We start from the raw sequence: 25,322 nt of genomic DNA, 5'->3' as shown, positions 1-25,322 counted from the left end.
TAGTCCAAAACTGAATATGCATCAAAAAAAGCTAATGGTGTGTGTTTGGTGGTCTAGCACTGGTATTATCCACTACAGCTTCATGAAACCTGTTCAATTGATTACAACGGATGCCTATTGCAACCAATTGGACAAAATGATGAGGATGCTTGTGATTAAGCAGCTGAGATTGGTCAATAGAGACAGGCCAATTATCTTGCAAGATATGTTGCAAAAAACAATGCTGCTCAAAGTACAGCATCTGGACTTGGAAACACCCTGTCATCCACCATATTCACCAGACTTCGCACCAACTGACTACTATTTCTTCCAGGCTTTGGGCCACTTCTGGTAAGGAAAAATATTCAATTCTGAACAAGCTGTGGAAAATGCCTTTCGTGATTTCATCACGACTCCTCTCCAGGCTTCTTCGCTGCTGGCATAAGCAAGCTACCATTAAGATGGGAAAACTATGTTGATAGATTAGGTGCATACTTTGATTAATTGTACTGCTTCTTGTTTGAGATTTAATAAACTAAACTTTTGACTCAAAATTGGACATTTCATATTTAATGACTTGTTAAGGTATTGACATTTTCAATGTGGACAGTATACTTATTGTAAATTTATTTTAGTTTTATATAAAAGCAGACAGTTTAGAAAAGTATTAATGGTTTTAAATTAAAAGCTACCTTAAAAAAGTATTACTCACATAATTTGAGCCCTTAAATATTAATATTTTTATTTAGGGACATGAAAAGCAAGTTAATAATGAAGTATTAAGATTAAATTATTAGAGTATATATGTGTTTAATAAGAGTATGTATTTAATATATGTACATATATATTCTAATAATGTGTGTATATGTTTGTGTATGTGAGTATGTGTATGTGTGTGTGTGTGTATATATATATTGACTTCATAATAGGTTGATCCAAGAATGACAGAACGATCTATTACTGACTAAATTATCACTACCATGTAGGGTTATGGTTCTTGGAAATTACATACAAAGTTGCCCAAGAGAGGTTGTTATAGTTAGTGTGTTGAACTTAAGAAGGAAATTGGATTAGTATTGCATTAGAAAACTTTTAGAGCACATATAGTTTACTTTAAAAAAGATGATTAATATCATTTAAAAAAAATTCTCTTGCTGTTTTTTCCATGATTTTTTTTAGTCCTTCAATTATCTTAAAACATGTGATTTATTATGTCTGTTATTAGGTAATTAACATCCTGAATTACTAAGAAATTTTCCATCTAGTCAGTTAAATATTTTGAAGTTTCGTGGAATGGTTGCATGGATTTTTTTCTGTGAAAACTTTAATTCTTTTTTGTATTATAGCATGTAGTTTGGTAATATATTTTGAGTTTTCAAGAACAGTCTCAATGTCATACTTACTGAAATTAATTATAACTGTATGAGATTAAATATTTGACTGCGTATGTTTTTTTGTCATGGAAGTAGTACTTGCTGCAAAATAATTCAGATGGGATAGAAATAAGTAAAATAAGTAGTAAAAGTTATTATTTTTTTTGTTTTCCATTTTTCTCATACTGCACCTCAGAGACATACATTATCTATAGGTTTCCTTTCCACTGGCTGTCTACATTACCTTCTTTTCTTTAATTACTTCCATTTCTTAATTTTTTCCTTCTGCATTCCGTATTCTGTATTCGAACTGTTGTCTGTGTCATTGGCTAGTGTTTATTCAGTATCTGCCTCAGCTTCTTAAGTAGCTGAGACTATAGGTGTGTGCCACTACTCATGGCTAATGGGTCAATTCAACTTCTGATTATTTTTAATTGTGTGTATTTGTTAAAATAATAGTTTTATAATGGAATATTTTGTACCTACAGAAAATTTTGGAAAATAACATGAATACCTCTATGCTTCTCACATAGTTTTTTTTTGTTTTTTTTTTTTAACTAAAGTCATTACTTTATTCACATTTCCTTAATTTTTTTTTTTTTTTTTTTTTTGAGACAGAGTCTCGCTTTCTTGCCTAGGCTAGAGTGAGTGCCATGGCGTCAGCCTAGCTCACAGCAACCTCAAACTCCTGGGCTCAAGCAATCCTCCTGCCTCAGCCTCCCAAGTAGCTGGGACTACAGGCACGAGCCACCATGCCCGGCTGATTTTTATATTATATATATTAGTTGGCCAATTAGTTTCTTTCTATTTTTATGGTAGAGACGGGGTCTCGCTCAGGCTGGTTTTGAACTCCTGACCTTGAGCAATCCGCCCGCCTCGGCCTCCCAGAGTGCTAGGATTACAGGCGTGAGCCACCGCGCCCGGCCTATTTCCTTAATTTTTATCCAAAGTCTTTTTTAATGTTCCAGGATACCACAATACTTTTTTTTTTTTTTTTATTTCGGCATATTATGGGGGTACAGATTTTAAGGTTTCAATAAATGCCCATTTCCTCCCCTCCCCCCAAAAGTCTGAGTCTCCATCATGACCATCCCCCAGATGGTGCACATCTCACTCATTATGTATGTATATACCTGCCCCCTCCCCCCTCCCACCTGCCCAATACCCTATTACTGTAGTACCTATGTGTCCACTTAGGTGCTACTCAGTTAATACCAGTTTGCTGGAGAATATATCTGGTGCTTGTTTTTCCATTCTTGGGATATTTCACTTAGTAGTATGGGTTCCAGCTCTAACCAGGAAAATATAAGATGTGCTATATCACCGTTGTTTCTTAGAGCTGAATAGTACTCCATGGTATACATATACCACATTTTATTAATCCATTCTTGGATTGATGGGCACTTGGGCTGTTTCCACAGCCTTGCAATTATGAATTGTGCTGCTATAAACATTCGAGTGCAGGTGTCTTTTTTGTAGAGTGTCATTGGATCATTTGGGTAGATGCCCAGCAATGGGATTGCTGGATCAAATGGTTCACTTGTATCGCTTTAAGGTATCTCCATATTGCTTTCCACAGAGGTTGAACTAGTTTGCAGTCCCACCAGCAGTGTAGGAGTGTTCCTCTCTCTCTGCATCCACGCCAGCATTTATTGTTTGGAGATTTTTTGATAAAGGCCATTCTCACTGGGGTTAAGTGATATCTCATTGTGGTTTTGATTTGCATTTCTCTGATGATTAGAGATGTTGAGCATTTCTTCATATGTTTGTTGGCCATTCTTCTGTCTTCTTTAGAAAAATTTCTGTTCAAGTCCTTTGCCCACTTTTTAATGGGGTTATTTGATTTTTTCTTCCTGATTTTCGTGAGTTCTAAGTATATTCTAGTTATCAGTCCCTTATCAGATGCATAGGATGCAAAAATTTTGTCCCATTCTGTAGGTTGTCTGTTTACTTTCATGACTATTTCTTTGGCTGTGCAGAAGCTTTGTAGTTTGATCATGTCCCATTTATTTATTTTTGTTGCTGCTGTGATTGCCTTTGGGGACTTCTTCATAAACTCTTTGCCCAGGCCAATGTCTAGGAGAGTGTTTCCAACTTTTTCCTCTAGAGTTCTAATAGTTTCATACCTTAGGTTTAAGTCTGTTATCCAGCGTGAGTTGGTTTTTGTTCTCACATAGTTTTAATAAATCTTAACATTTTGCGATATTTATCTCAGGCCTTTTTGCCCCTCAGAAAAATAAAATTTTACTAATATACTTGAAGTTCTTTGTTAAAGTTTCCCTATCCCCTTTACTTCTTCCCCAGAGCTAATTGCTATTCTGTGTTTGGTATATATCATTGCTTTGAACGTTTTTATATTTTTAAAATATAGCCATAAGAATATATATTATTTTTGCATCTTTCTAAACTGTAATGGAATAATATATGTATTATTCTACAACATGCTTTCTTCACTCAATATTTTAATTTTAAGGTTTATCTCTTTTTATTGATACATAATCATATGTATTTATAGGGAACAGTGATATTTTGATACATGTATACAATGTGTAATGATCAAATCATGATAGTTAGGTTATCCATCACCTCAAATACTTCTTAGTGTTGGGAACATTTCAAATCTTCTCTTCCAGCTCTATTGAAATATATAATACATTATTAACTATTGTCACTGTGCTGTGGTATTGAACTCTAGAACTTATTTCTTCTAAGTGCATGTTTGTACACATTAACCTCTCTTCATCCAACTCCCCCACTCCAACCCCCATCCTCCCCCAAACAACGTGTCCCGGTGTCTGGTAACTGTCATTCTGTTCTCTACCTCCATGCAATCAACTTTTGTAGGTCCAACATATGAGTGAGAACATTTGATATTTGTCTTTCTGTTCCTGGCATGTTTTACGTAACATAATGGATGGACCTCCAGTTCCATCCATATTGCTGCAAATGACATAATTTCATTCTTTTTAATGGTTGAATGGTATTATATGTACCCCATTTTCTTCATTCTTTCATTCTTTGATACTTAACGTTGATTCTATATCTTGGCTATTGTGAATAGTACTGCAGTAAACATGGAGGTGCAGTTATTCCTGTATATATTGATTTCTTTTCCTTTGGGTAGATACCTAGTAATAGGGTTGCTGGATCATATGATAGTTCTATTTTTAGGTTTTTGAGAAGCCTCCATACTGTGTTGTGTAATGGCTGAACTAATTAACATTCCTACCAACAATGTATAAAAATTCCCTTTCTGTGCCTCCTTGCCAGTAATTGTTATTTGTTGTCTTTTAGATTAATAGCCATTCTTACTGGGCGAGATGATATCTCATTGTGGCTTTGACTTGCATTTTCCTGATGACAGTGATGTTGAGCCTTTTTTCATATACCTGTTGACCCTTAGTATATCTTCTTTTGAGAAATGTCTATTCAGCTCCTTTGACTACTTTTTCATGGAATTATTTTTTTTGTGTGTTGAGTTGTTGTTCTTTGTGTATTCTTTCTTTTTGGAGAGTCTTACTCTGTTGCCCAGGCTACAGTGCTGTGGCATCAGCCTAGCTCACAGCAACCTCAAACTCCGGGGCTCAGGTGATCCTCCTGCCTCAGCCTCCTTAGTAGCTGGGACTACAGGCATGAGCCACATGCCCGGCTAATTTTTTCTATATATATTTTTTAGTTGTCCAGTTTCTTTCTATTTTTAGTAGAGACCAGGTTTCGCTCTTGCTCAGGCTGGTCTTGAACTGCTGACCTCAAGTGATCCTCCTACTTCGGCCTCCCAGAGTGCTAGGATTACAGGCGTGAGCCACCACACCCAGCCTTTTTGTGTATTTTTCTTTCTTTTTTTTTAGAGACAGTCTCATTCTGTTGCCCCAGGTAGAGTGCAGTGGTGTCAGCATAGCCCACTGCAACTTCAAACTCATGGACTCAAGCGATCCTCTTGCCTCAGCCTCCGAGTAGCTGGGACTACAGGCACATGCCAAAACGTCTGGCTAAGTTTTCTATTTGAGTAGAAATGGGGTCTTGCTCTTTTTCAGGCTGGTCTCAAACTCCTGACCTCAAGCAGTCCTCCTACCTCAGCCTTGCAGAGTGCTGGGATTATTGGTGTGAGCCACCAGGCCAGGCTGGTGTTTTTTTTTGTTTTTTTTTGAGACAGAGTCTGACTTTGTTGCCTGGGCTAGAGTGGCTTGGTGTCAGCCTAGCTCACAGCAACCTCAAACTCCTGGGCTCAAGCGATCCTCCTGTCTTAGCCTCCCGAAGTAGCTGGGACTACAGGCATGCGCCACCATGCCCGGCTAAGTTTTTCTATATATTTTTAGTTGACCGACTAATTTCTTTGTATTTTTAGTAGAGACAGGGTCTTGCTCTTGCTCAGGCTGGTCTCAAACTCCTGACCTTGAGCGATCCTCCCGCCTCAGCCTCCTGGAGTGCTAGGATTACAAGCGTGAGCCACTGATTTTAAACTATTATTCAACTCTTTAGGCCTTAGTTTCCTCATCTATAAAATGGGGATATTCTGGAAGTCATAGGGTTGATTAGGAGGATTAGAGAGGTATGAACGTAACATCTTAAGCAGTATGTAGCATGTCAGAATTATTATAAAAACAAAATTTTTTCTATTTGTCTTTTTCTTCCTGCTTTCTTCCTTGCTTCCTTCCCTTTGTACCTACTTTCCTTAAGAGAAACGCTAGTTTCCTTTTCCTTGAAATATTTGCTGTCTGGCACATATACTTCTCAGTAAACGTAACTGCTTTTTCTTTGTGGCATTTATAGTCATTGAATAACTCTTAAATTGTTAACTTTTTAATGTATATATAGATATTATTTCTCAAGTAGGTAAGTAAAATACTTAGATAAGGGTGCCATCTATTGTTCTGGTATTTTCTGTGGATGTACCTAACACATACTTTTCTTTGCTCAGGCATTTTTTGCTGAGGTAGGTTATACATAAGCAAGCAAAGTGCATTTGTATTAATCTATTCAAAAACACAGTTACCCCCATTGTATTCTGGTAAAAGTTAGTTGATAGAATGTGGTTTAGGACAGAATGCTTCTGTATATACTTTTGTGTTTTTCCTCCATGATTTTTACCTATTTTACTTTTTAAATCTCAGAAAAGTGAGTCTTACAACTTGAATTCAGGAGTTCAAATAAAGGGGGAGGAGGAAGTGGCAATCTGATAGACATCCACCAATGTGAAGGAAAGGGATGTCATAGGCAGCAGTAAAGATCAAGTTTTTCCTAACGTGTGATATTTTGATCTGTGGCTGGTGCAGTATCCTGGGTCAGGTGGCTATGGGGTGAACGGGGGCAGAGGGAAGATGGCTAATGGTTAAGTCATCTGGGGAATATGACTCTGGTCCTGGTATTGATTAGCATGAATCTCAGAGATAGAAGAGAGGCCCCACCACACAAAAGTATTTACAGTGAGTACAGTGATCTCTTTATTAGTAAAATGTGGCTCAATGTTCAACTTTGGTCAGTCAGGTCAGTTATTTCTTCTTTTGAGGTGATCACATAAAAAAAAATCCAGGGGAGGGTCAACTCTTTTCCCTTCTTGCCTAGCCCAAGTTTATTAATATCGCTCTCAAGGTAGAGTTGGGCCTGAGATTCCCATTTTTACAATGAAAGTTAGTGAAAGTGTCTTTCCTGACTCTCTTGTGTTCTTTAAGTGTACCTGAGCAGATGACTTTGCTATTCTGTAAACACTGACTCTCTGAAGTGAAATGTTATTCTTAGGTACCCCCTATTGCATCTGACAGTTGCCATTGCGTTTGCTACTGGAAAGGATAGAAATGAATGTTCCTGTTTATTTCTAAGCCCCATTTGCTGTTTTAGGGGTCTTTGGTGACCAGAGCTGCCAAGTGAGTCTTAGTCCTTTTCTGCTTGTCAAGTTTGGTGCCACAAGGCTGAAGAACTATATAGCACACCACTTTCTAGTTCTCCTGTTCAGTTTCAGTCCTCCTTCAGTTTTTTCCTTGTGTCTTAACCTCTTACTCTGTTTTTAGACAAGGACTTAAAATGATTTAGGCACTTGTTTTTAGCTTGTTTTCAATCTTATTCGCACCATTGTGAATCTGGGAGTTGATGGTTTTCAAGTTTTAATTGACTAACCCTATAAGGGGTAAGGGAAAAAGTATGCAACATGAACCCATGATCTGTCAGTATGAAAGTAATGGATCTATTTACATACAATGTTTGCCACATTTTCTGTCAGGAACCTTTGTAAGGAAATGACATTCTTGCTTGTTTCATGAGGAGCAAAGGGCAGTATTTTCAGAAATAGCTATGTGGTCCCCTGGAGAAAACATTCTTTTGGCATGAAATACACTTACCAGACATTTTGGAAAAATTGCAGCCTAAATAAGAAAGATATAACTATAATGTTGGGGTTAAAATTATCTTAAGATAGTTTAGCTAGTGTTTTTGAGAACAGAGTTTCTTTTATTAGTAATTGGGGGTTTTCAGTGAAGTAAAAATGTTTAATAGTCCAAAGTGATGCCTACTGGTGAAAAGCAGATGATGATCTCAAAACTAATGATGGAAATAATTCTAGTGTTAATAGTAATATTATAATTATTGTTGTTTTTCTTTGTTTAATTTGGGCAGGATTTGAATGGAAGCTTCTAGATGATATAATTAAAATGAAATTGAAATGAAAATAAGCTCAGATTATCAAAAGGATTATTTTCTATTTATAATATACATATAATCATAATTTCTAAACCATAATTAAGAAAGAAGTGTTTACACATTTGGTAATGTTTGTTTCATAGTATATTCCTATGAGTACCATGATTAATGCTCATTTTTTTAAACACTAAATTTCAGGTTTATTATAAATTATAAGCAAATAAAATTAGTTTTTCTTTTGAATGATAAATGTGTAGTTTTTAGGGAAGCTTTATTCACTTTTTAAAAAAACTATTTGAAAACTCTTATTTAGTCTACCTTATTTTGCTGCTAATAATTTTTAAAAAATAAAATAAAAATAACTTGTTCCTTCTTTTGCTTTAAAATGTTTGTCATTTTGTGTATGCCAGATTTATTGGACTGCAGTAGTTTTAGTGCATTTTGGCTGGAATATTTTTTTATGACATCACTGTAATCTATATACAGTATGTGATTTCAGATGGTTTCAGTGTTAAATATTTTCATAATTATGCTGGTTTTGGCAGTTCACTTGGAACTTTTTCACATCTCTTTAATGAACATGTTTTACTTCTGGGCTTTTGAGACAACCACATGTTTAAAAAATTAATAGTGTGCTTTTAATGTTAACATTGTGCAGAAGTATATGGCTATGGACATTTTTAAGGATGTAAGTTGAACTAAAAGTAATTACTGTAAGCTTATTCACAGTAGTAGTCTTTTAGTATTTAAAGACTATAACATCTCCCAGAATAACAGAAGATGTCATTACAAAGATGAATAGTGAAGTTGTTTTGTGGAATGAAATCTGTGATGTTTATTTTGCATTAACTTAAAATGAACATAAGTTCATGAGAACATTTTCTTTGTTTATGATAGCAAATCTTTTACTTTTTGCTTGTATTTAGTTCAAAATTGTTTTTCTAATGCACCACTAGCATCTGAAGCCATGCTCTCTTGTAAAAGATTCATTTTTTATTGTATACTTCTCTCAGTGTGATATTGAATAAGAATTTTTGTTTTCTATAGAAGGTCTTATTATGGTTCTTATTTGCCATTTGTACCCTATTTGGTAAATTAATGATGATTATTTTTATTTGCTCTTGAAATTTTCTCTTCAAATATATAAAATAGAAAAACTAAATTTGTTACATTTTTGTAAATATTATAAAATAGTGTTATTGATTAATTGATGGTACACAGTGCACCATCAGTTAACCCTTTGTGTTGGTATCTTTGATCTCTCACTTCTCATGTGTATCTTTCCTCCAAGCGAAAATGTGTTCTTTTATCCTTAAAAAAGGAATAAGTTTCCAGTTGATTTTTACCTGATATTACTACCTCATCTCTTTTCTCCTTGTAATGTCCATCTTTTGAAAGAACAGTTTGTTCTTATTGACTCCATTTTCATTTCTCATTTACTCTTTGCATATTCATTTATTGCTCCCACTCCTATCTCTCTAATGGAACTACTAGATCTCCTTTATTGTAGGTTACTGGCAGTCTTCTCTTATTTATCAAATCTTGAAACAGATCAGTTGGAATGAGGACTGAGACTATCTCCATAGTTCTTAACATTACCCCATTTTTTATTGAACTCTTTCATACTTTTAGCTTCTGGTATTGTTCTTCCATCTTAAACAATGTATACTCTGGCCTATTTCACTAATCATCATTCCTTATATGTGCTACATACATTTCTACTGTTTGGCTTTTGTTTATGGTTTTCCCCCCTAATGTTTAGCCTCCAGTCTTAACCTAAAACATTCCTACATTCAGCTTATAAGGGCTTGACCATTCTAGGTCTTCCAATAAAATGACTTTCTTTGTGCTCTTATTACTTAAAAACATAGAAAAAAGTGTTGCTTTGGTAGAATTAGTTATATGTGTTTTTCATAGATTCTGAAATCTTTGATAATAGGCATTATATCTAATATATCTTTGTAAATCCAGCAGTTGGTGTGTAAGAACATTATATAAATGTTGCATCAGAACAGGAAAAGAGTATTCATTTGCATTTTATAAATAAGAAAATAAATTTCTAAAATCTGTTTGTTTCTGTGTTATTCATATTGAAACCATTTAAACCTTATATGTAACATGAATAATAATTCAGTAAACAGTGTTAAATAGGATGTAAAAGACTCTAAGAGTGATTAAGATTAATCATTAAAGATGGTTAAGAAGAGAGCTTGGATTCAAAATAGGATTTTAACATGTCTACAACAAATAAGGGAAAAATTAATACCCTTTTCATTTATTTTGCCCTTAGAGTTGGACATTGTTTAAAAGCTTCCATTAAATAGTCATTTCTTTTGCTAATGCCATAAATAAGAATTTTTTGAACACATTGTCAGTTTGTTTTGATACTCAGCTAAAGAAAGGACAAATTTATAGGTTTAAACTAGTTATTTTTTAAATGCTGTTTGAGAATGCAAAGTTTGAAAATTGGTTATATAGTTTTTTAGAGCTAAAATAAAATTAGAAATCTCAGTGTAACCATAAACTGCATATATTCAACAAAATTTTTCCTAATTCTTAAGTATGATTGATGCTTTTCTTTTTCTTTCCTTAAAATAAAAATAGGATGACCATGAAAGCTGTGGTTCTAATTCTACCAACCGTAGTACTACTGAGAACACAAAATCATCAATAAAACCCCGGAGAATTCAGCAGGCTGCTCCTACAGATCCTGACTTACCACCAGGTAACTTATGATGGGATTGATAAAGCCAAATTTTAGGTGTTACTGATTATTGTGTTAGTCCTTTGTAGAATATACATTTTTGGTGTTATAAAACTTTTAGGTTATATGTACATATGCACTTGCTGCATGACTTCAGAATAGGTTGGGTTCAGAGCCCTCAGAAATAGCTTTCATTCAAATTTCTATCCTCTTGCAACAGGTTGTTCTTTGAGTTTCTTATAGCCTCTCTAAGCAAAGACTCATAGTCTTCTTGTTCTCTTTGTGTCTTGATAAACAGAGAAAAGACTAGATTGTTCTGAGTTTCTGGAAGCTCGTCACTAATGGAATCACAGAATTTTGGAAATGGAACCAGGCCTTAAATATCATCTCTTTTATTTCCTGAAGTTTTTATATATATGAGACAGTAGTGGTTTGCAAAAAACACTTCCTTGGCAAATATTTAATGTAGGAAAAAAAGATTATTACATGTCAGCTCTGTGGCCAAAGTGCAATGCTGCTTTTTTACAGTTGGGAGTTATATATCAGTTATTTCTCTTTTGATTTTATTTATAAGCTATTCCTTTTTTATGAGTTATATTGGACATTGGTATATATTTGTTTTCTGTGCGAAAGATTTGTAAACTTTATGCTAACCTACTTAATTGTTGCTGGTCTTCTGGCAATATCTACTTGTAAGAGGATAGAATTGGGTATACAATTTCATGCTCCCACCCCATGTATGTCCTAATTTATATTTGAAGTGAACTAGTGCTATGGTGATGCTTAGTATTCTTTAGAAGTCTACCTAACAAGCTTGGTAATCCCTCTGGCTTTGGATAAATTATTTGCCACAAGCTGCCAAAGGTGTCAGAAGAAATTTTACTTCTCAATGTTTCCGGTTCTGTGTTGAGTACTGTTGAGTACTGTAATAGATCCAGAACTTTCTAAACTTTTTCTTATTAATTAACTCCTTGAGAAAAATCCCAGGGAATTAAATTAAACTGTAAGGTAAACTGTAGCTTGTTCTTATTAACTGGGCAAACCTTTTACCCCTCCAAATTTCTGACTGCATATACTCTCAAAACTTCCTATACCAGCATGGTATAGAAGCATTGGTCAGTCTCTTTCGCTGTCTCTCAGCAAAGAATAATCAGTTTTAGGTTTAATTGTTGATTCTTGTTGCATATTTTGTTTTTCCTAAGAAAGAACTGTTTAAGAAAAACTTGAAGCCATTGTCACTTGTTAATTTCACAGATAGAAACCTTCTGTGGGCTAACATGCATATACTCAAAACATGTCCCAGAGTTTTAATGATTCTTAAAAGTCTGTATTATTAATAGAGTTTAGACTGATACTCAGAATTGCAAGAGTTAGCTTATTTTTATTGGCACAAAACATATAAATATAACATAAAATATCCTATTTTTGGTAGCATATATCAGCATTGTGTTCTACCAGAACTACTTGAGTGAGGTAGCTTTTGGATTAGCATGTGCTTTTCTACCTTACCTAACAGGAGGGCTCATATCCTCCTTCATGTTGACATAAATTACAGTGAAAGCATTGCTTTAAGAAGTGACTAAAGCTTTTGGCCAATTAGTGGGAGGCAGAGCAGCTAAACTTAATTTTGCCAAAGGCATAAAAAAGGGATAATTTGAGAATCCAGTTGGATAATGGTAAATCATTTTGTTTAAAAGTCAACTCATACGGTTATTGGAGGATTCATTTCTGGCAACAGTAGTCTGCCTGGGGATCATATTAAAGTTCTGTCATGGTAGAAATAAATTCCTGCTTTCAAAATTATCTGGGGCAAAGTTATTCCTTCTAGGATCTATGCTTACAATTTTGGAGTTTGAGCATTTACGTAGAGCCAGAGATGATTTTTGAGAAAAGTTTTGCTGTTGCCAATAGACAGTGATTTGTTTTACTCCTTTAAAGAATAGGTGGCTCTCTAATAGGAGAAGAATACAAATCATTATCTAACATCCTTTTTGTGATCTCTATTCTTGGGGTCTAGAGGAGTCTTTTTCAGATTATGGATCCTGGCTAGTTAGTGCATTGTTAAAACAATTTTAGTGGGTCATGGCAAGCATTTAAAAATACATGGCATGGAATAGAAAACCATGTAGCATATTAACATACAGTAAATGTTAGTAATAGTTCAAGAAATTTGTGTATGTGCTTGTGCTTGGGTATCATAATATTTACTGGAGGAAGATCAAAAGAGTTTGAATCTGATTGAGTTGAAGAGAACACATACTCTTTCTGTAAATGATATAAGACCTTCAGTTATTTCTAATAATAACAGTTTTGAATTGTGGGCTTAGCATATCCTATAAGATATGGTGACAAATAGAGAGTTTAAGGATGTTTCATTTATTTATCCATGTTTACTCAGTATTCTCTGCACCTTATTTCAGTGTAAAGTGAGACTACTTCTACGCTAGATACCTGGATTATTCAGTTCTGTACTCTCTGAATTATATAACCTTTGGCTTTTATTGAAGTATTAATGAATTATAAAAAACAGTGATTTGTAGGCTTCCTCTGCATTTCTCTAAAATGGTTTAAAAAGGCATTGTCCTTTAATTTTCAGGATCTCTTAATTGTATGTCTTTTTCCTACTATTCATTTAAAAAAATACTCCCTAATGAGGAGTGGTGGCTTAAGCCTGTAATCCCAGTTTCTGGAGGCTAAGGCAGGAGGACCTCTTGAGCCCAGGAATTTGAGGCTGCACTGGGCTATGATCATGCCAGTGCACTCCAGCCTGGGCGACAGAGAGAAACCCTCTCTCTTTTAAAAATAATTTCTCCCTTTCTTGTCTACTAGGAAGCTCAGAGACAAATTTTGTGTTCTGTTGTATAGCTGCCTCTTTCTTGGTATTGCCATTATCTCTTTCCTTTTCTTCTCCTTACCCTTTTACTTAGGATATGTGTATATGTATGTATTCACTATATCACACATACACATACAAACATACACACACAGACACTTCAGTGGAAGTATTTAGGATATGGTTAAACAAAAACTGTGTTGCCCACTGGGTCAGAAGATGTGATTTAGTCATCTTTGATCTTTACCATTCAGCACAAGAGCTAGCAAACATTTTCTGTAAAGGGTCAGTTAGTAAATATTTTAGGATTTGCAAACCATGTATTTTCTGTCAGAGCTATCTCTTCTGATATAGCATGAAACCAGCCACAGACGATTAATAAACTAATGAATGTGGCTATGTTCTAATAAAACTTTATAAAACCAGATGTGACAGGCCTTGTTTTGCTGGCCCCGGATCTGCTACAATGTCTGATTCATAATGAGCATGTGTGCTTACTGAAATATACAAAATTGCGTATTTTTCTCAGGCTTAGATAATCCAATTCATTGAGATTTGGAATAAGAAGCTATCTCAGATTTTCTGGTCTAGCAGTTAGTCTCTTTTAGATTATGGATCCTTGAAAATCTGTTGAAAAAATAGTGGACCCACATATGCACATTCAAAATTTGTTTGTATTTTTAAGATATTTATATACCTGGAAGTCCATCCATATGCTCAGCTTAAGCCTTTGATTTAGCCTACATTTTGAGAATGAGAAAACGGAAACTCAGATACTTTGGTATACATCGGGAGACATTATTAAATTAGCAGCTATTTACTCAGCTTTTTCCTTTTTCCTACAGAAAATATTAAATATGAAATACAGGACAATGTATGTGTGTATGTGCTGAAATGCTTGCCATAGTGGGCATTTAGGGCTTGGTTTTCTGAAAAATTTGTTGAAGGAAGTTTAATAGTAGTTGGAGGATATGTCAGATAATTTAAGAATATTGTAATATATCAACTATTCAAGAACCTGACTCAAAAATGGCAGTAAATTGCTATAAAAGATAGCAAGCACAAACATTTTCTTTGTATTTGACTATGAGATATAAATATTTAAAGCTGTTTCTTTCTGGAACATTTAAGAGTAGGGAAGACTCTGTTGCAAATGATTAAAAAAAATGCAGAACTTAGCACTTATTTCATAGCTTTTTATATTTTAACATTATAATGCTTTTATTGTTTTAATATCATCCATTAAAGTTTTCTGGTAGAAATTTTTTTAAAAGTTAAGCAACAGTGATGAAGTGTGGAAGTTAGGGGTAATGTTAACTGGTGGAGAAGTTAACCTCTAAATTTTAGTGGCTTAACACAATGGAAGTGTTGTTGTTTTTTATGCACCAGTTCAAAGACAGTGTTCTACCAGGACTCCAGGCTACTTTTATCTTGAGACTCTGGTATCCTTTAGGCCAGATTTGGATTCTGCTGCTTTTCATCCTTTCTAATAGCCAAGAGTTTGGAGAAGACATAGCTCCTTAATATCCCCAGCTGGAAATGATGCATACTATTTTGCATAAATTTCACTGAAGATGGATATTATGTATGAGTTGGAAGTTATATCTTGATAACAATTCCACATTCTGGAATTGGGAGCACAATTTATTGATGGATAGCTGGCCATCTTTGCCATATAGGTGTTCTTTCTCATTAATGTATCAATCTATTTTTAAATAGATTATGCTTCAAGCTATTATTTTGTTAATAACCTTCAAGATATCTGTTTATATTTTATTACAGAAAAGGTGGTAATTGGAGAGCCTTTATTTCATTCTAATTTTATTAAATTTCAAAATATTGCTTAGTAGAGGCAGGTTCAGTTTTCTTAATCTGTATTGGCTATATGAATGAGAATATGCCAAAGCAGTTAGTTCACTGAAGGCTATCTTTGTCCTCAAAGAATTAACTGTTCAGTATAAGAGATTTTGTATACCACCCAGTGCAAAATGAAAGGAGGAAGAGCTCTAATGAAGCCAAAGAAACATCTTTTGGGCACTAAAAGGAAGGGGTGGTTATGTACAGGTATGTGTGTGGCTTTTGAAGTACACATAAAACAGAGGCAAGGCTGGGTGTAGTGGCTCATGCCTGTAATCCTAATACTTTGGGAGACCGAGGCAGGAGGATCACTTGAGGCCAGGAGTTTGAGACCATCCTGGGCAACATAGTGACCCCCATCTCTATAAAAAATAGAAAAATTAGCTGGGCATAGTGGCACACCTGTAGTCCCACCTATTACGGAGGCTGAGGTGTGAGGATCACTTGAGTCCAGGAATTTGAGGTTGCTGTGAGCTATGGTGACACCACTGTGCTCTAGCCTGGGCAATAGAGTGAGTCCCTGTCTCAAAAAAACCACAAAAACAAACAAACAAAAAAACCTAGAGGCAAGAAAGATTGAAAATGAAAGGATAGGAAATGACATAGAAGCCAAATACTATCCAAAAATAATCTGTATTTTTTAGTATAAAAATGAGGTAAAATAGAACTAAAAGCAAAAGCATTAATGGAGATATATAATACAGACTAAATAATAAAAGATACAGTTCTCCAGAGAATATACAATGACTTCAAATTGGATCTCTGAATGTCAAAATTACTAAAATTATTCTGGTAGATACATGTGAAACTGCTTACTAAGCACGTAAGACAGTATACATTGTTTTGATGCTCACATTTAATATCTTTAGATATTGACCAACACTTGGTTGAAAGGGAAGTCTCAACAAATATCAGAACATCACTATCATATACATCTTCCTCATTGATCACAAAGCGATTCAATTAGAATGTAATTATTGATATATTTGAATTTACACCTACGATTTTATTTTTTGTTTTACCTTTGTGAGTTTTGTTTTTTGTTTCTCTGTCACCTCTCATGCCTGCTGTTTACTTTTCAGAGCCCTGAAGTAGCTGCTGCATACATTCTCTCCAGGTTTTATTGCTGCATTCACTGAGAAAGACAGGGTGGAGTGCTTTCTTTATCTTACCCAGAACTGGGAACTATTAACATTTTGGTATACAACCTCTTAGAGACTCTTTTTTTTTGTACACACACATACACACTTTTTTGCTTTTGTAATCTGAATTTTTTATTTACTCTTATGCCAGAAACATGCTTCCATGTTGTTGATAGTTTTTCCAGTGCTATTTTAATCACTGTCATGTATTCCATCGTATAACTATATACTGCAGTTTACTTAACCAGTCAGTACCTTTTTGTTTGATATCTAGGTTTGTCATTTTCAGTTTTTTTTTTTTTTTTTTTTTTTGAGACAGAGTCTCACTTTGTTGCCCAGGCTAGAGTGAGTGCCATGGCGTCAGCCTAGCTCACAGCAACCTCAATCTCCTGGGCTCAAGTGATCCTCCTGCCTCAGCATCCCAAGTAGCTGGGACTACAGGCATGCGCCACCATGCCCGGCTAATTTTTTGTATATATATATATTTTTAGTTGGTCTATTAATTTCTTTCTATTTTTAGTAGAGACGGGGTCTCGCTCAGGGTGGTTTCGAACTCCTGACCTCGAGCAATCCAATCCGCCCGCCTCGGCCTCCCAGAGTGCTAGGATTACAGGCGTGAGCCACCACGCCCGGCCTCATTTTCAGTTTTATAGAATGCTTTAACAAACACACTGGTAGGTTAAATATTTGCATGGCACCTCTGTTTATTTCCTCAGGAGAAATTCTTACTAATTTATAGAATCAAAATTCATGAGTAATTTTAAGGTTTTGGGCATGTTCAAATTACTCTGTGAAATGTTTGTAACAATACTTTGTTCCAAACACATTTTTGGGGATGTGTTTTGTTTTTATTGTTAAAAAACATTATCTTCAGACTTTTATAGATGGAAAGTGCTATCTCATACATTTTATTGTTAGTTGGTATTACTATTTTTACCATTTTCTTTTCATCTCTCTGTTGCATAGGAAAGCTAATTTTTATATTTTGTTAGCTAGTCAATATTCAGTATTTTTGATTGTTTCTTTTAGATTTTCTATATAATACTATATTTGCAAAATGTTGATTATGTATCTTATCAATACTCATTTCTCTTTTTTGTCCTTATTTAGTTGTATGGAACTCCTGTGACTATCTTAAATAATAATACTGATAGTATGCCCTAAATTATTATCTAATTAATAAAATCTGATGAATGCCTTTGGTTCATGTTTTATTGGACCTGTCTATGGCATTGACAATACAGATTTGTTATTCTTAGCTTTTTTAAACAAGTTTTTATTTTGAAATAATTTTGGCCTTCCAAGAAAGGCCAGGAACATTATTAAGAACTGAGCATGAATTGCCTATATAATGCCACATAACACCTTGAATGAGTTATTTTATACCAAAAACTTGACTAAGATATCTTTATGTACTGTAACCAAATCATTGACCATGGAATTTCTGATTATGAGCAACTTTGGCTTCCCAGTGACCACATTAGGATGAATCAATTGCAGATGGTATCTCTTTGTAACTAAAATTATTTGATATATGCCATTTAAGAATATTAAAGAACTAAGACACAATCGTTTCCCTCTAGGATTTCATATTTTATTACAGAGGATAAGTATACATATACATAAACAAAGGATGAGTAGTAACATAAGCCCAAGAAAAGTGGTAGAGGTAGTGCTCCTTAATGTTGATGTGTAGGGTGGGGAACATTGGAGAAGAGGGTTTAGAGGAGGGGATAGTTAAACTGGGCCTGAACAAGAAGGGAGAATGAACAGAAAATATTCTAAATGGGAGGAAGAAAATGAGCAAAGTTAGTGAAAATTCATAGTATTTTCACCTGGTCCTCTGGGTGTAGATGTATGTATTTGGAAGAGGGAGTTTTGTGGGTGGGGGAGAGTAAATAATAATAATTTCTGGAAAGGTTGACTAGTAACTTGCTATTTTAGAGCCATCTAATATTGCATCTTGTAGGTTCTTATCCCCAGGGTGATCTTCCATCTTCATATGTTTATGCAGTAGACGTGGATTTTTATTATGTTGTTTGAACAAATATGCTCCTAGAGAGTCTCTTATTATGGAATGATGAGTGTTATTAGATCTGTCTGACACTATCTTATAGTTTGCTTAGAACCAGGTGAAGAGGGGTAATAGAGATAGTGTATCATTTTATTCCATTGATAAACTCCTGTTACTTAGGCATTGCATTTTTAATAAGAAAACATAAATAGTCTTCCATAGAAGTAATTCTTTAGGTATTTGATTCCTTTACTGTGGTGAATTGCTTATTCATCTCAATTTGTATGTTAGTTTTATAATGTGAACGTAAGAGAAAGTGTTAGAAAATAGATGAAAAATCCATCAGTAGTGTTCTGTTATTAAAATACATATTATATTATTTTTCTATTGCTTTAAATAACATATTTTCTCTAGTGATATCTTTAATCTTGTTTTGAAGATAAAAATACTGATGAACTCTTAAGTGGTTTTATGAGTTCCCTATTGATGACAGGTTTTTGAGAAATATGGAAACCAATATTAGTCATGCTTACTTGACTTCTTAGAAACATTTATTTTTATTTTTAACATCTGTGTTGAGAAATAATATGAAGTAATATACAAAGGTTGAACATTTTGATACTTAAAATTTCTTTTGGAAGTCTAAGAAATATTTTACCATATACTCTTATTAAAGAGTATCTGTTACTTTAAATCCATTAATATTTTATACGCTAATTTTATAGCACATGCTAATTGGTACTGTAAAAACTGCTAATAGTTCCCATATAGGAGAAAACCTTGAATCTAAGTTGTATTACATTTCTTTCCTATTTGCATCATTGGGAATACATGAAGGAGTTTTACAAACAGGTTATGGTTGAATAGGTTTAAATAAACTTTTTCCCAGTGGGCGTTAGTTAGTGTAGATGTTAACAATATCAGTTTCTGACAAAAGTTGATTCTGTTTTGTCCAGTAAAGTTCTGGTTTAAAGAATACAAGCATATGATTGTTTCATGAAATAGCTAAAATTTTAATTACCTTTTAAATAGTATTTTTTAATAGTGGAAATACATTACCTTTTAAATAGCTTTTTATAGTGGAAAAATTTATTTTCTTTTTCTCCTGCCTTTTAAAATGCTTTTTATATTTAGTTTTATTTATATTTTCAATTAAATTCCTCAATAATATATTGATATACATACACATTTATGTGAGAAACATAAATGAGATTATGGAGTATTCCACAATAGTATGAAATTAAAACAAAATTTTTTTGGAGATTCTAACAAGCAAGCCATGAAGAGAAATAGACTGTTTGCTACTTTTTAAATTTTCAGTTAGTTTTAAAAAATGTTATTCCTGTTTTTTATTTCCCTGTGTTCTCATTCTGCTTTTATCTAATTCTTTCCTTCCATATGTTTTTTTCTTTTTATATCTTCTTCATTGCATTATTTTAAAATGTTTTTCTTAGTATTTTCTTTTTACATTTTCTTTTTTATTCATATTCTCTCCCCTAGTCTGTTTCAGTATTATATATTAGTGAGTACAGTTTAATTCATTGTGATGGTCGTGTTCCTCCTGTCTTTCTTCCCCAGGCATAACTTGTGAATGTTTTAATGGCTAACGTAGGAAGAGATGATGGTAGCTGGTTCAAAAAGCAGCTTAAAGAAGCTCATCTTCTAATATATTATTTAATCGGCATGTAGTAACATTGCTTCATTTTGGAAAATGTTTATAAAATAAGCAGAAGTTGGGCAAATTACTTGTAATATAGGATCTAGTGTTATTAAAAAGATGTGGTCTCTGTGGTTTCTCTTAGTACATGAACACTTTTATTATAGAGCTTCTTGGTAATGATTTTTGTTGGACTGGATCTGCTACTTATTGCCTGTGTCACTTTGGCAAGCTTTTAACCTATCTGAACTTTAGTTTTCTCTTTGAGAAATATGCTAAATAATACCCACCTTCCACATATTTTAAGTTTAGTAACATTTTAAGAAATAATTATTTATTGATATATTTGTGGCTAATTCTTTTTTTCTATTTCATAGGTTATGTACAGAGTCTGATCAGACGAGTTGTAAATAATGTAAACATTGTTATAAATAATCTCATACTAAAATATGTTGAAGATGATATTGTCCTTTCAGTCAACATCACTTCTGCAGAATGCTATACAGTAGGTGAATTATGGGATCATGCATTCATGGATATTTCTGGTGAGTAAATGTCAAGAATAGCATATATTATTCTATAATTGAAATAATTGCCTTGATTCCTAGCCTTCCTTTCTTTAAAGGTCTAGTAGCTCTTTGATAAATCTAATATAATCTATATGCCCCAGCCTGGAAAAAAATTCACATAAAGAAAATTTAATATATAATTATAGGAGGTTAATATACCCCTTAGATTAAGAAACTACATACTTGTTTTTTAAATTTTTTTTTTTTTTTTTTTTTTTTTTTGAGACAGAGTCTCACTTTGTTGCCCAGGCTAGAGTGAGTGCCGTGGCGTCAGCCTAGCTCACAGCAACCTCAAACTCCTGGGCTCAAGCGATCCTTCTGCCTCAGCCTCCCGAGTAGCTGGGACTACAGGCATGCACCACCACGCCCGGCTAATTTTTTTTGTATATATATTAGTTGGCCAATTAATTTGTTTCTATTTATAGTAGAGACGGGATCTCGCTCTTGCTCAGGTTGGTTTCGAACTCCTGAACTCAAAGGATCCGCCCGCCTCGGCCTCCCAGAGAGCTAGGATTACAGGCGTGAGCCACCGCGCCTGGCCTATACTTGTTTTTTAATATTTTTATTCTTTCTTACCCATCACATGCTTGTATCAAATGTGATGTCGAATATGGTCATACATTACTTAACAGTGGGGTTATGTTCTGAGAAATGTGTCACTGGGTGATTTTGTCATTGTATAAATATGAACATCATTCAGTGTAAACAGCCTATTACACACGTAGGTTATATTGTATAGCCTATTGCTCCCAGGCTACAAACCTATATAACATGTTACTATACCAAATACTGTAGGCATTTGTACCACAATGGTAAGTATACATGTGTCTAAACATATCTAAGCTTAGAAAAAGTATGGTAAAAATACAGTATTATAATCTTACAGGGCAGCCATTATATATGTGGTCCATCATTGAAGCATTGTTTTTGTGGTGCCATGGGCTGTAGCAATAAAAATTGTATTATGTTTGAATTTTTTAAAATGTTTTTGAAAGGGGAAAAGGGAGCATGTTGCTTTTACATAGCTTGGTGATGGCAAAACAATATATCTGATTGATTTATGTTTTGGGCTTGAGTATTCAAGAGCACATTTGGAATAATTTTATTATCCCGAAGCCTCCTTTTAACTATTACTTGCTACATTCTTCTGCTTATTATAAAGGAGCTTTTAAGGCCGGGCGCTGTGGCTCACGCCTGTAATGCTAGCTCTTGGGAGGCCGAGGCGGGCGGATTGCTCAAGGTCAGGAGTTCAAAACCAGCCTGAGCAAGAGCGAGACCCCGTCTCTACTATAAATAGAAAGAAATTAATTGGTCAACTGATATATATATAAAAAATTAGCCAGGCATGGTGGCGCATGCCTGTAGTCCCAGCTACTCGGGAGGCTGAGGCAGGAGGATCGCTTGAGCCCAGGAGTTTGAGGTTGCTGTGAGCTAGGCTGACGCCACGGCACTCACTCTAGCCTGGACAACAAAGTGAGACTCTGTCTCAAAAAAAAAAAAAAAAAAAAGGAGCTTTTAAGTAATAATAAAATTTTAATAAATACCATTTATTATTTTACTTACTATGTTCTATGTGATAGGCATTGTGCTAAGCATTGAAATTACAGCTGTGAAGGAGATAGATGCTGCCTCTTAAAGTTTGTCAGGAGAGATTAAATAAATCATAATATTGGTACGTGTTCTGGTAGGGTAAGGAGTGGGTATTTTTGGACAAAATAGTAAACTATTGTGAGCACCTTTAATTTGTAACTTGTCATGTATTTGTTAAAATTGCTGGCCCTGAGTTTGAATCTTAGCTCTTCTACTTAGTAGGTGTATTACATAGGGTGAGTTACTATACTTCTCTTTTTCTTAGTTTCCTGATTTGTAAAATACAGATAAAATAGTATCTTCCTTATAGAATTATTTTATTAAATAAATTAATGTACTGAAAGGACTTATAAAAGTGTCCTGTACATAGTCAGTGCTTAAAAAAATGAGCTGCTGTTATTATTTACATCTATTTTTTCTAATTCTCATAATAATTCCCTAAAACAATATCTTTATTTCTCATTCATTTAGTTATATATTTATTTATTCATCATAAATCCTAGTTAAAGGATTAAGGCAAACTGAAATTGAGACTGAACAATAAGTATTTAACTTGCGTAGTTAAGGTATATAGCTAGGAACTAGCAGAACTAGAATACAGTTTTATGTGTTTTCCTACCTTCAGTCTTCACATTTTAAAAAAGAAGAATAATCCTGATCTCACAGTTTTGTGAGGCATAAATAAAGAGTGTATACAAAGGCCTGAGCATTACTACTTATATGTTGTTAATGCCTCCTTCTCATCCTCTGTGAAAAGAAATATTCAATAAAAAGGCCAGAAGAATAAGCTATGGGAATGGAGAAGAAACAGAACTGGATAATGCAGGATTGAATAAATGAATTAACATTTTAGGTGAAGAAATTTTATTTTTAGTTTTAATATATAAATAATACAAATTATAACCTGCAAAATTGTTTATAGTGAATTAGAAAGAGTCCTGTACTGAGAGTTGGAGAATCTTGGTTTGAATCTTTCCTCCATCACTAACCAGTAGTGCAACCTTGGATGAGTCGTTTGTAAATGTGAATTATGTGTAAAATTTGAATCACCACTGCTAACATGCCAATATATTTGTGATGATCAAATATGATACCATATGAAAGCCCACGATGATGGTGGTGATAAAGATAGTGTAAAAATATTATCTTATATTTATCAAATGCTTATTAACTGCCATCTTTTACATTAATTATCTTGTTTAATCTTTTAACCCTCTGAGGTAGAAACCATTATTTTCCCTTTTATTTTTAATGCAACATTTGATATTTACAAAGGAATTTATGTAACATAAGTTTTTTATAAAACAGTATAATGAGCAACTTCTGTTTGAATAACTAGAACATTAACAGTAGTTTACCCTGACCAATGTGCTTTCCCCTATTCTATCCACCTTCTTCGTCCTAGAGTTAACTAATCTTAAATTTTATCATTCTCTCCTTAAAAGTTCTATGAAAAGGAATGAAGTTCTGAAACATGGTGCAACATGATGGGTCTTAAAAACATTATGCTCAGTGAAAGAAGCCAGATACAGAAGGCCACATATGTATGATAGATTTCATTTATATGAATTGTTCAGAATAGGCAAATCTGTATAGAAAGAAAGTTAATCAGTAGGTGATTAGGGATTAGGTATTTTTATTTTTTTTTATTACGGTAAATTCATACTTTTTTTTTTTTTTTGAGACAGAGTCTCACTTTGTTGCCCATGCTAAAGTGAGTGCTGTGGCATCAGCCCAGCTCACAGCAACCTCAAACTCCTGGGCTCAAGCAATCCTTCTGCCTCAGCCTCCCGAGTGGCAGGGACTACAGGCATGCGCCACCATGGCTGGCTAATTTTTTCTGTATAAGTTGACCAATAAATTTTTTTCTATTTATTGTACAGACGGGATCTCGCTCTTGCTCAGGCTGGTTTCAAACTCCTGACCTTGAGCAATCCGGCCTGCCTCGGCCTCCTAGAGTGCTAGGATTACAGGTGTGAGTCACCATGCCCGGCCAATATACTTTTTTCAACTAACAGATAAATTTGAAATCTATCTGCTAATAAAACTTTACTATTTAGATACATATGCATATTGTTTTTTACTTCTTAAATCCAAATAAAAAAGAAAAGGTTGAATTAATTAGTAATTGCCAAGATATAATTAGAAATAGTATTATCATAGAGTAGTCTAAAGCCTATTTTATTGTTTTGTAGATCCCATATCATTATCTTGTGGGTAGCTGCTAACTTATAATCATTGGTTGAATACATTGGGCCTAATATTTACCTAGGAATTGCTCATCAGGAATAAAATTACTCATTTTTTAAAGGTTTTATTTGATAGTTTTATACCTTGCCACTCTTTTATTTTTATTTCTTTGAAAATAAATTGTAGACTGTTATTGGCAATGTATTCATTTTAGTGTTATAACCATGTTGTTTATTAGAATGCTGGGTGATGATGGAAATGTTTCACTGTCCAGCACTGTAGCCACTATGCATATGTGGCTGTTGAGCAGCTGAAATGTGGTTAGTGCAACCAGGTCCTGATTTTTATTTTAATTAGTTTAAATATAAATTTAACTAGCCACATATGGCTGATGGCTACCATGTTAGTGCAGAGTAACAGTGAATTTTTTCATGTAAAATAAAAGTTAAATGAATTATTGTTCAAAAAGTTATTTTAAATATAGATTCTTAAGAATTACATTTTATTATCTGATTTCACAAAAGAACTGTAGTGAAATTTTTCATAAATTTTGTCTTAAATTTCTTGTTATATGCTGTGCAAATTGGGTACAAGCGAATTAGTTAGGCCTCTAATTCTTCATACATAAAATGGGGATAATTGTGCTACTTCATAAGGTTGTTGGAATATTTAAATGATGTAATAAATGAAAAGTTCTTTGCATAGAGTCTAGCATCTTATAAATGCACCATGAATCTTACTTGCTGATACTATTATTTTTATTACTATTTGTACTAATAAATAA

The 25,322-nt window shown here is 34.0% G+C and overlaps 1 protein-coding gene across 6 annotated transcripts in view; it reads left to right on the top strand.

The window, feature by feature from the left end:
* Nucleotides 1-25,322, top strand: part of VPS13B (vacuolar protein sorting 13 homolog B) — a 761,111-nt gene that overhangs the window by 33,870 nt on the left and 701,919 nt on the right. For all 6 annotated transcript variants that reach the window (XM_012762009.3, XM_012762013.2, XM_012762010.3 and 3 more), the window contains exons 4-5: nucleotides 10,587-10,707; nucleotides 20,567-20,734. In XM_012762009.3, the coding sequence (XP_012617463.2) occupies nucleotides 10,587-10,707; nucleotides 20,567-20,734 (289 nt within the window). The remainder of the gene's footprint in view (nucleotides 1-10,586; nucleotides 10,708-20,566; nucleotides 20,735-25,322) is intronic.

This window comes from Microcebus murinus, chromosome 7 (genome assembly GCF_040939455.1).
Source record: "Microcebus murinus isolate Inina chromosome 7, M.murinus_Inina_mat1.0, whole genome shotgun sequence".
Taxonomy (NCBI): Eukaryota; Metazoa; Chordata; class Mammalia; order Primates; family Cheirogaleidae; genus Microcebus; species Microcebus murinus.
The sequence above is the reverse complement of the archived record's forward strand: the minus strand, read 5'-3'. Positions and strand labels throughout refer to the sequence as shown.